General features: G+C 38.0%; 1 protein-coding gene across 1 annotated transcript in view; it reads right to left on the bottom strand.

Annotated features, from left to right (window-relative positions):
• Positions 1 to 12,493, bottom strand: part of ADAMTS3 (ADAM metallopeptidase with thrombospondin type 1 motif 3) — a 231,747-nt gene that overhangs the window by 199,420 nt on the left and 19,834 nt on the right. The window contains exon 3 of the mRNA XM_008157465.3: positions 8,953 to 9,359. Coding sequence (XP_008155687.2) covers positions 8,953 to 9,359 — 407 coding nt within the window. The remainder of the gene's footprint in view (positions 1 to 8,952; positions 9,360 to 12,493) is intronic.

Genomic DNA, 12,493 nt, shown 5'->3' with positions numbered 1-12,493 from the left:
GATGCTTTGATTTCTTCCTTGGGATAAAATGCACTGTCCACAAGGATAAATAAAACACCAAATTAGTTATAGAGTCATAGAAAGAACATCAGTCCTAGAATCTCAGGAAGCTTATAGTTAACAATTTCCTAATTTTAGATTCCTGGGCCCATAAGAACCAGTGGAGGCAGTAGATCTGGAATGACTGTTACTGTGTCATAGGCTGAAGAAATTGGTACAGGTCTATGAACAATTTAATCTTTTTATTGAAAAACTAGTAGCCCATTTGCAGGAAAATCCTGCAAGCGGCTGTTGCGGCCGCGTGCGCTGCTGCTGCTGCGGCTGCCTTTGCGGCCACCGCGCCTGCACCCGTTCGCCACTGCCGCCCGCCCCGCTCCGCCCCGTTCCACCCCGCTCTGCCCCGCCTGGGCTTTCCCTCTGGCAGCCACCTTGCTTTCTGCTTTTCCTCCCTCTTCCTTCTAAGTTGTCTTCAGTCTTCACTCCTCCCTCTCTCAGCGTATGCAAATTAACCAGCCATCTTTGTTGGGTAATTTGCACACTCGCCCTGATTGGCTGGTGGGTGTGGTTTTGGCTGGTGGGCGTGGCTTGGGCATAGCGAAGGTGCGGTCAATTTGCATATTACTATTTTATTAGGTAGGATATATGAACCAATGTAGAGGAAGAGTAACTTGTACTCATTGGGAACTTTGACCAGCTAGTATAAAATGATTCATTACTTAATAAGCATTTTGTCTGGTTTACAAAATATTTCATAATATAAGGTCCAATAGGTGGAACAAAAAGAATCACTGATCTAATTCCAACCCCCAAGTTTTACGTATGGGAAAGAGTAAGAAGGTAGTTCTATAAATACAGCCCAAATGTAAAAGTATCCTTATAAATTAACATACTTTTAACATTTTTCCAAGTGCAGTATATAAAATGGGGTCCCTCCCTGAAAACTGTAGATCAGTGGTAAGGGTCTAGGGCCAATATGGCTTGGAGTCTTCCCTCATCATTATGTTAAGTCTAAATGTGGTCCCATAGTTGAAGCCAACGGTGACAATGCATGCAGCTGACCAAATAGAAACAGGTATCTCACAGGGACTTAATTTGATCTGAACCCGCATCACTATGCTTAGTCTGCATTCTTGTCCTGGCAGCCAGTTAATACCATCCTCAGAGCCAGGCATGCACAATAAAGGACTATATGAAGCTAGGCAGGAAAGCATGAAATATTGGCACCCTCTAAGCAAGATCAAGTATCCTGCAAGCCCAAAGGAAGTATTGCCCCAAGATTCCAATCACTATGTTAAAAGCATAGTGTTTCACAGATAATGCTAAATAAAACGTTTCCCACTGTGTTTGGTTGCTAACATTTGCAGAATCTCTCACTAAGTGCTGTTCTTCATTTTCTCTTGGGCTTCACATGCTCAGACTGGGTCCTGCCATGTTCATATGACACCCCGGCATCTAATAGCACAGTCCTCTCAATCTATAAAGAACTTCCACTTAGGGAGATCACCAGACAAAAGTAAGCCTTCCAGAAATCTCATACATTTAAACTGGGGTTGGGAAGTCCTATCACTTAATTTTTAAAAATTATCGAGCCCTCTTTGATAATGCCATTTAATTTCAAAAATGAATTTTCTGGTGGTTCGAGCTAGGGACCCACCATGCCCCTTTTATCTCCATCTCACCTCAACTGTTTCCACAAAATTATAGAAAATGCATACTCCTGGTTGTATGTTTAAAAAAAAATAAACCTCTAGATTGAAAAAAGTGGATATAAGATAGCATATTAACCACCATCACCTAATGAAAGAGATGAAATGAACGAAGTTGGGAAGACTATGAACAACAGTATATACAAGCTAATGCCACAGAATTCTTTATCGCTCTCCCAAAAAAATGGCTCACTCTGAGATTCATAATTTAAAATATTTGATCAAATGTAAAGCTTGAGAGGAATGTTAAAATTGTGACTTGTGTCTGGTTAATTCCATTCTAGCCAGGATATGGCATATATCACACTAATAAGGAAAATTTTTCCTAAAAATGAAGTAGTTTGCTGCATGGTGCACTGAATCATCAAGTGTTCATTATGTGAAACCCAAGTTTTGTAATAACAACAGTAAGAGGGCAAGCATTGTCACTATATCTTTGTCAACACTGAAGAATCTAATAAGTGGAAAAATATATTTTCACTTCATATTTCTAAGTAGAACCTCCGGAAGAACTTCCTATGTGGCAGAGCTCTATATAAATAAGATGAGAAGTAGTGAGTTTCCCACCTTTAGAAGTCTTCAGAGCAGAGACTGGAGTACCACACAGAGAAAACTATGATAAAGGAGCTCTGTATCAGGTGGAGAAGATGATCTGAAAATTATAGGATTCTCACCAAGGTATTCACTTCAGAGAAGACTGTTTTTCCACAAATTAGGTCACAGGCTAGGTTAACTAACTGCAGTGTTTCTTACTTGGCAACCTTAATTATCATTATTCATCACAAAATCTTGAGGAACAATAATTACAGACAGAAAAAAGAGGGGACTGTAGTAACAATCATTGGTTTCCTAGGAGCCAGGCTGTGTGAAAGATGCATTAACAGTCTCAGTAAGGCCTGGCTAAACACTGTCTGGTGTAGGTGCCTAGAGCTGAATCAAGGTTTCACTCCATTGTTCCTCAGAACTTCAAGGTCTTCTAAATCAACATGTAAACCTTGAAAACACAGATATCAATAAAATGCATGACACCTCCTATATACATGTTCCACAGAAGGAAAAGGTGGAAGGTGACTGGCCATTAGCGATCAGGTTCTTCTCATAAAAAGCAGATGTTCAAATATCAATATCTAAAGACCAGCGCCGGAAAGCCCTCTTTTCTAAATCCATAATAAATAGCTACAGGGTTGTATCTATCTTTAGTATCAAACACTTCATTTACTAGATTGAGCTGTATTTACAATCACTGGTCAAATGTTCTCAATCCCAAGTACACTATCTCATAATAATTTTTTAAATAGACTTCTTTAAAAAAATGCCTCTACAGGTAGACTTTCTGAAAGAGGCATGACAAGAATATGTTTTTGAAGGGACTAAATCCCAAAGCAAAAGCCTTACAGCAAGGAAATCTTAAGGCTGCTTTCTCTCTGAGTTAGTCAACAAAGACTTCATTTGGCCATGCCCCAAATCTAAAAAGCATAAAATGCCTCCAGTATTAACCAAATGTGGATATCAGATATTTCAGAAAAGAGGTTCTGTTTGTGTTTCCCAAATTGTTAACCTTAAGCGTCCAGGACCTCCTGCCCTAACAGTGATGGTTGCTGTTACATGTGTCAGGAGTGGTCTGGAATGAGAACAAGACAAGAGGACGAGGAACCAGGAGGAGGAACATCTCACACCTTGCTTTTTAACCAGGCCTTTCTTGAGTTTATCCATGTTACATATTATTTTATTAGATAACCACTAGTGATTTCATTGGATGGAAAAATTCCAAATGTTAAAAAAAAAAGTTGAAAACGTCTGTCCTAGAACAGCTCCCTTGATCAACTCATGAGGAAATCACTGAACTGGATAACCCAAAAGAGCCATCACCAGTCAGTTCTTCCACTCCCAACCGGTTTCCTCTATTGATAACCCAGGAGAATTAACAAAGCCATATTGTTCTAGCAAGCCTAGAAAAAAATCCAGTCTCCTTATGTTGTGAAATACATGCCATAAATCCTACTAACCAAACAATCCTTTATTTTGGCAAATTTGTAGACCACAAAATATGATTGTGAGCTGCCACTACTGCCAGAGGATATTTAATGGTGTTACAGAGCAAATGCCAGGGCTCTGTGGAATCAAGAAATCTCTTTTCAGCTGGGATTCTCAGCCAGAAGTGTCTCCCCACTGAGGAGAGTGTGAGGTGCCTGCCATCACCCTGACTGTTGACCACTGGACGCTCACTTCAAAGATGTAGAAGCAGAGAGGTAAAGCATGTCAGCCCCTCCAGCCAAAAACCACCAGGAGCTCATCTGCAGCGGACAAGCTGCATGGAGGGAGAATGCACACCAGAGGGAACCATTAACATCTCAGTAATAAAAGTGTCAGGAAACAGGATGTAGCCTTTGGTTGGGTGATTCGGGGAAGAGTCCAGAAGAGCAGGGCTTTGTTCTAGATTGGATGCTGTCAGAAAGCAGGGACAAGTCTATGACTGAGTATCTCAATAAGTCTTACCTATAAATCGGATACACAAGAGCAGGAATAAAGTTGTAACTGGTCAAGAATTAGCAGTCACTCATAAATGGTAATCTTGGCAAAGACTAGAAAAAATGTCAGGCTAGACAGGAACAGACATTGTTCTTGGTCACACTAGGTGAGAATCATTGATTCTTTGTGCAGAAGACTTTGATGTTGATTTCAGAAATACAAAGAATCATATTTTAGTTATTAAGCATGTCTAGATCACAGTCTAGACCAGGGACGGGGAACGTTTTTTTTCTGCCAAAGGCCATTTGGATATTTATAACATCATTCATGGGCCATACTAACTTATAAACTTAAAAATTAGCCTGCTATATTTGATCAAACATTTCATTAACTCACCCCTATTGCCTTGGCAGGGCCAGACCAAATGATTTCATGGGCCTTATATGGCCCGAAGGCCGGATGTTCCCCACCCCTGTTCTAGACCATGGCTCTGAATAAATCACTCCAATAATTTCTCTGCCCTCTTCAATGTTAAAGTACCTTTCCTGTGATCATTTCGCACAGTTACCTGGAATAGGAAACTACCTATTTTGGTCAAGTTTAGGATGTCCAGAGGGGTAAAAAACAGGTAAAAGTCATTGCTTGCTTTTCAAACTATCTGTGGTAAAGAAACAGTTTCTTTTCTCCCCACTTGGCCTCATACTAATAATTTTGTAAATACAATAAAAACTAATTACTAGAAAAAAATAAAATAAAATAAGACACAAAACCCCAGCCCCATTTTTTATTAGAACCAACACAAATACAATAACTGCCAAATTGCTATATATTGTCTCACTTGCTATATTTATCTTGTCACAAACATTCAAAGAGGAATTAACCCCTATCCTCTTTAACTATTTCAAAAAATTCAAGAGGAAGAAAGACTTCCAAGCCCTTTTTATGAGGCCAGTATTATCCTAATTCCAAAACCAGATAAAGACACTACAAAATAAAAAAATTACAGACAAATATCCCTAAAGAACATAGATGCTAAAATCCTCAAAAAATATTCGGATCCAGCAACACATTAAGATCATACACCATGATCAAGTGAGATTTATTCCAGAGATGCAAAGCTGGTACAGTATTCACAAATCAATAAATGTGATACATCACATAAATAAAATGAAGGCTAAAAATCACATGATCATATAAATAGATTCAGAAAAAGCATTCGACAAAATACAGCACCTGTTTATGATAACAACTCTCAGCAAAGAGGAAATAGAGAGACTATACCTCAACATACAAACTTACAACCAACATCATACTCAATGGGCAAAAACTAAAAGTGTTTCCCTTAAGATAAGGAACACAACAGGGATGTCCGCCTTCACCACTCTCATTCAACATAGTACTGGAAATCCTTGTAATCAGGCAAGAAGAAAAAAATAAAGGCATCAAAATTGGAAAGAAAGAAGTAAAACTGCCATTATTCACAAATGACATGATATTGTACACAGAAAACCCTAAATACTCCACCAAAAAAACTTCTAGATTTAATAAATGACTGTGGCAAAGTAGAAGGATACAAAATTATCCTCCAGAAATCGATGGCATATTTATACTCCAATAATGAACTCTCAGAAAGAGAAACTAAACAAATAACCCCAGTGACCATTGCAACAACAACAAAAAATTATATACCTGGGAATAAACTTAACCAAGGAAAACCATAGGACATTGAAAAAGGAAATAGAGGAAGATACAAACAAGTGGAAGCATATACCGTGTTCATAGATTGGAAGAATTAACATCATTCAAATGTCCATACTACCCAAAGCAATCCCTATTAAAATACCAATGGCATATTTCACAGATCTAGAACATTCCAAAAATTTAGATGAAACCAAAAAAAGACCCCAAATAGCCTCAGCAATCTTCAGAAAGAACAACAAAGTTGGAGGGATCACAATACTGGATATCAAACTATACTATAAAGCCATTTAAACCAAAATAGTCTGGTACTGACAGAAGAACAGGCATATAGACCAATGGAACAGAACAGAGAACCCAGAAATCGACCCATGCCAATATGGTCAATTAATATTTGACAAAGGAGGCAAGAGCATACAATAGAGTATGATAGTCTCATCAATAAATGGTGCTAGGAAAATTGGACAGGTACATGAAAAAAAAAATGAATCTAGACCACAAACTTACACCATACACAAGAATAAACTTAAAATGGGGGAAAAAAAAGACTTAAATGTAAGTCGCAAAACTATTAAAAGTTTCTAGAAGAAAACTATAAAAGTCCTAGAAGAAAGCATGGGCAGTAAAGTCTCAAAACATCTCCCATAGCAATATTTTCACCAATATATCTCCTAGGGTAAGAAAAGCAAAGGAAAAACTGGGAATACATCAAACTAAAAAGCATCTGCACAACGAAAAAGCCACCAACAAAATGAAAAGGGAACCCATTGAATGGGAGAACATATTCACCAACGATATATAAGGAATTAATTTTCAAAATATATAAAGAAGTCATACAGCTCAACACCAGGAAGACAAACAATCCAATTTAAAAATGAGCAAAGGACTAAAGAGACACTTCTCCAAAGAAGACATACAGACGGCCAATAGACATATGAAAAAATGTTCAACATCACTACTCATCAGAGAGATGCAAATTAAAGTTACATCGAAGTGTCACCTCACACCTGCCAGAATGGCTGCCATCAATAAATCAACAAACAACAAGTGCTGGTAAGGATATGGAGAAAAGAGAACCCTAGTACACTGCTGTTGAGAATGCAGACTGGTGCAGTCACTGTGGATAATATGGAGTTTCTTTAAAAAATTAAAATGGAATTGCCTTATGATCCAGCATTCCCTCTTCTGGGAATATATCCTAAGAATCCCAAACACCAATCAGAAAGAATACATGTACCCCTATGTTCATGGAGCATTATTTACAATAGCTAAGATATAGAAACAGCCCGAGTGCCCATAAATAGATGAGTAGATAAGAAAGCTGTGGTATATTTACACCATGGAATACTGTGTGGCTGTAAAAGAAGAAGTTTTATGCTAAGCTAAGGGAAATAAGCCAGTTAGAGAAAAACAAATATCACATGATCTCACTTATATGTGAAATCCAATGAACAAAATAAACTGACAAACAAAATAGGTCCAGAGGCATAGATGCATGGAAAAGACTGAGGCCTGGGAGCTGGAGGGGGTGGAAACAGATTAACCTAAGAGCATACATGCACATATGCATAGCCCATGGACACAGACAATAGTGTGGGGAAGGCCTGGGGTGGGGTGGGAGCTGGGTATAGGGGGGCAAAGTGGAGGTAAAAGGGGGACATCTGTGATACTATCAACAATAAATAAAAAAAAAAACAAAATAACTAACCAAATCAATAAAATAAATTAGGTAAAAAATTTTAAATGCTAAATTAATTTTTATACTCAATATAATTTAGTTACAACTATTATAAAATAATACCTTTTATAAAACTTACTTCCATTTACAGCTTGGCAGTACTAATTCAAGCTCTCTCTGTGAGTACTTTAAACTTCAATGACTTAGCTAATTCACGTCTATTCAGCCTTCATGAAGAATAAGAAGAATTTGAAATATTCCTCATGTCCTTAAACCCCAGAACATGGTCCAACCCCAAATATGAGGGTATGGATCCTAAACTAATGGGATTCAACTTGGAGAGTCAGACCTGCCACACATATTCTATTCAGTTTTCTGTGTTTGCTTTTGAAATTCTACAGAATATTATGAGGTAGAACAAGACTGAAAACTAAAGCCTAAAACGATGAACTCACCAAATTTTGATAAAACATGGTATCCTAAATCCTGTGGGTTGATCTTAGGTATAGAGAGGATATTGCAAAATATTCACAGTATTGGTGGCGGACCAAGGTAGAGTAATTATAAGCAGGAATGTAAGGAATATTTTGAGAACTCTTAGAAGCAGTGGCAAAACAAAGGGAATAGCTCTGAACTCCCAAGAAACAGCAGCCTGGCAACCATTGAAGGAAAAATGGTTGCTCTTTTTTAAACAAAGACTTGGAGTCAACTGTGGATAGAAAAGGCATAAACATTGACACTCTTTTCAAATAACATCTGGGGATACAACACAAATAAAAATATTTCACATCTGCAGAGTGTACAAAGAAGGATCAGTTACTATTGGATTCAACCATAAAACTAAAGAGCAATGTATGGGTATTTTACTTCAAAATAAAGGAAAAAAATGAATCAAAGCTACCATACAGAAACAACTACGTCTTGTGTTCATAAAGTAATGCTATTTGAACAAATTGTGACATTAAGATCTGCTCATTTCCCATTTTAGCATCCTGTGGGGAAATGAAAAAATGCTTTCAAAATACTTTCTTTAAGAAAATATCCAAAGTTTCCACATAAGAAGTGTAATACTATCATTTTGGAGGAATCTATGTTTCTTTAGAAAGTTTTCAGAATGCTTTGAAAGAAATAAGGAAATAAAATTCCCCAATGTAACACAAGTGAAAACATAAGCAAAAAATATTAAAATAGCTGTCTTTTGTTTCTTGGAATAATGTCTTCATGTCAAAATTGAGCCAAAGCACACATCTTTGACAGTAAAATGTGTTCTACTGCTTCCTCCTGAATTTAAAATATTATAATGAGGCTTCCTTTCCACCTCTACCTTCCAAACCATGCTGGAGCCATGGTACACGCCCAAACACCTGCAAACATATACACACAAGAGGGAATGAGTCTTACCAGACCATCACAGTTGTTAATGGCAACAGAGGTTCCTGGAATGTCCATGATGTCACCAACGTAAGCACAGCTAGTCTGCAAAGGCTCTGTTTTCCAGATTCTTTCAGAAGCACTTCCTGGTTGACGATCATTAACAGGGTCGGTTATATTCCCAGGCACCGGAGAGGTTTCTTGCCATTCCACAACAGCCCCAGGAGCTATGAGCTGAGTGTTGGGCTTTAGTCGCAGATGAAAATCTCTTCCAAATGCCGTGATATTAAAGAACAATTGCTCAGAGTTGGAAGACACGTCCCTTGCTGACCTCTTTTTGTGATTTGCAGAAAGAATATGAGAGAGATAGTGTCCTTCTAGATTTGTGCTGACTGGAGTCACCAGCTCATACTCTTTGTGTCTCTTTATTGGTGAATCTGTGGAGTGAAAAATAGAATTGTAGGACCCTGTGCAACAAGAGAACACAGCATAGACATAAAGTACCCAACTCCCAAGACTGCACTCTCAACACGCATAATGAGTATATCTCTGAATCATCTCTTAAGTATTACATTTTGATAATTCAAATCATTTCTCAAATGCCCTTAGGTAACTGTGTTCAACAAATCTTTTTTATATTTTTTTAAAAAAGTTTAATATAATGTGAGTATGCATACCTCATTTATATATTTTAAGAACATGAACGTAAGTTTCCATTAACTGTACCTGGCTTGCTTATAATCAAGACACATTCCCAGTTATTTTGGCTTAACTGACAGCTGCTACAAACTTTAAAAAGTTTCTGTTATGTAGAAATGTTTTTCTTTTTATTTTAATATTTTTCTTATAAGAATAAAATTTATACTAGTTACAACAGCTACTCTATGTTGCATATACCATGACCTGTAATTTATACACTATAGCACATACAAATTTTTTCCATCATAACAACCCTAACAATCATACTTCACAGATGAGGAAACTGAGAATCAGGGGGTATGTGTCCAAGGTCAAATAACTGTGAAGCTCAGATATGGATCCAACTGCTACTCCCAAGCCCATATTCTCATTCTACAACATCATGTCGTGTCCCATAAATCACAGAACATTTTCAGAAAATGAGGAAATAGGTAAAAAAGAAGAAATAATGATCTATAAATTGAATATGCAGATATCAGTTAGTCAAGAGCAAATGGCATTGTCATTTTGCCCAGTATTCCTTACATGGGACAGACACTCACTTGAGTATAAAAATGTATTTGGAATCCACCTGACAACATGGGTGGCCACTTACATATTAAATTGAATTTCAAAATTAAAACTTAATTCCCCTAGTTTAGCCAATATTATGTCTGCTAAAATGAATATTATGTCTGCTAAAATACAAGCATCCTTGGGAAAGATAACACACTGGATGAACCATTTATCCCTTAACAGAAATGGCTTTGAAGGCAGAAGACAGTGGATACTAAAGGAAATGAAAGGGTAACAATGAAAAAAGAGGCCCAGCCAGTATGGCTCAGTCATTGAACATTGACCTATGAACCAGGCGGTCACGGTCAGATTCCTGGTCAGGGCATATTCCCAGGTTCCGGGCTTGACCCCCAGTAGAAGACATGAAGGCAGCCAATCAATTATTCTCTCTCATCATTTCTATCTCTCCCTCTCCCTTCCTCTCTGAAATCAATAAAAATATATTTTTTAAAAGAATGAAGAAAAAAGAAACAGAATGAAAAAAGAAAACATGGAAAGGGAAATTTGAGAACATAAATTATAGAGTTCCCCACCTTCAGAATTCTAATCTAAGACTAGTCCTGTAGTGTGTTAAAGTACCTTAGAAAATTATATGATTCACAAATACTGTTCACTTATAGGAACATATGTCATTCAATAGAGTTTGAGACCCATAATTGAACCTACAATCTATACTGTTATGTATCCTTATAGAATCACTATGTTTTCATTATTTTCCCTGATTTTTAAATACGTACTTCAAATGATGTGTAAAGTACCAGAAGACAAATGAAGTCATTTTGCAAATTTGAAATTTGCAAACTTGGAAATTTCTCGAGTGCACATCTGTAATCATTATGCCACTCGTAATGACCAATGGATTTAAACAAAATACCTCTCTTTAAAAATTCACAGAGTAAGTAACCTGGTTGTAAATATTTACTAGGCAGAGGAGTAAGGCTGTCCTAGCACAAGAAAACGTGAAGCCCAGCTCCAACACTGGAGCATAACTTTGCCACAGCAGCATAACCCCTGTACCGTAGGTGCTCCATGTCATAGTCAAGGACCAATAGTAGGTATTACTGTAAGCACAGACACAGAGGTTGGTCTCCCTGCAACCAAACCCCTGGTGAATACTTTTGTAAGTTCTGGTTTAGGGAAACAACTTGAAATTTTAGGGAATGAACTCAAGTGTCACAGGAGTGGAGTGATGGAGGGGAAAGTTCCCATAGTAAAGGAACGATGAATCGGAATCTTGGATGTGGACTGACAAAGCTTACCCCCAATAAATTCCTTGAGGATAAGAACTCCCCATTCAACGTGGCATTCCCTGTACTCTAATAGCCGATTTTGTACTTGCCAGGGTCTCTTGTCAATAGAACGTATTTGATGTGTGTTAAGGTGGTGATGCAGGTAACTAGAGAGCCTTTGCTTTGTCTAGGCCCATGGTCGGCAAACTGCGGCTCGCGAGCCACATGCGGCTCTTTGGCCCCTTGCGTGTGGCTCTTCCACAAAATACCACGGCCTGGGCGAGTCTATTTTGAAGAAGTGGCGTTAGGAGAAGTTTAAGTTTAAAAAATTTGGCTCTCAAAAGGAATTTCAATCGTTGTACTGTTGATATTTGGCTCTGTTGACTAATGAGTTTGCTGACCACTGATCTAGGCTGCTCCACACTCTGACTTAAATATCCCAGGCCCTTGAGCATCTGGCTGCACCAATAATCCCAGTTATAACTCTTTCTCTAACCATCTATTTACTGTTCCATGGGAAGGAGGAAGTAATGCTTTATTTTAATGTATGGATTTCCCATCTCCGCTGGAGGGAATTCACACAACCGAAGTCTAGACAATATACTGATGCCTGGATTAAGAGACTGGAGAAGTAGAAAATCTAAGAAGAATGCAGGGAGGCTCCTCCTCACTCAGCAGGGTACTCAGAGCCTCACACTTACAGTGAACCATACATTCCAATTTCCCTGGGACAGTCCCATGTTCCCTGTCAGACAGCACGTTCTGAAATTTTATTCAAAATAAAGATGGTGTATTGCTATAGAGCTTTGTCATCTCTAATGCTAAATAGTAAATCATTGCTAAAATGTGCACATAAGAAACATTTCTGAAATTAAACCCTGAGTGAGTCCATTTCCAGGTGGAAATTAAGGTAATCAAGGGGAAAGATGCACTTAGTAACCTCTCAGGCTACCTTCCCTTGATGGTCAGCTGATGAACTGACATAGTAGCTACCCAGTCATCTGCCATTTATTATCAGAATAAACACTGGACTGCCCTTTGTGCTCGAGAATATATGATCTCTAATTCTCACAACAGTCTCAGTAGGT

The sequence above is a fragment of the Eptesicus fuscus genome, chromosome 2 (assembly GCF_027574615.1).
Source record: "Eptesicus fuscus isolate TK198812 chromosome 2, DD_ASM_mEF_20220401, whole genome shotgun sequence".
Classification (NCBI taxonomy): Eukaryota; Metazoa; Chordata; class Mammalia; order Chiroptera; family Vespertilionidae; genus Eptesicus; species Eptesicus fuscus.
This window is presented reverse-complemented; position numbering and strand designations above follow the sequence as displayed.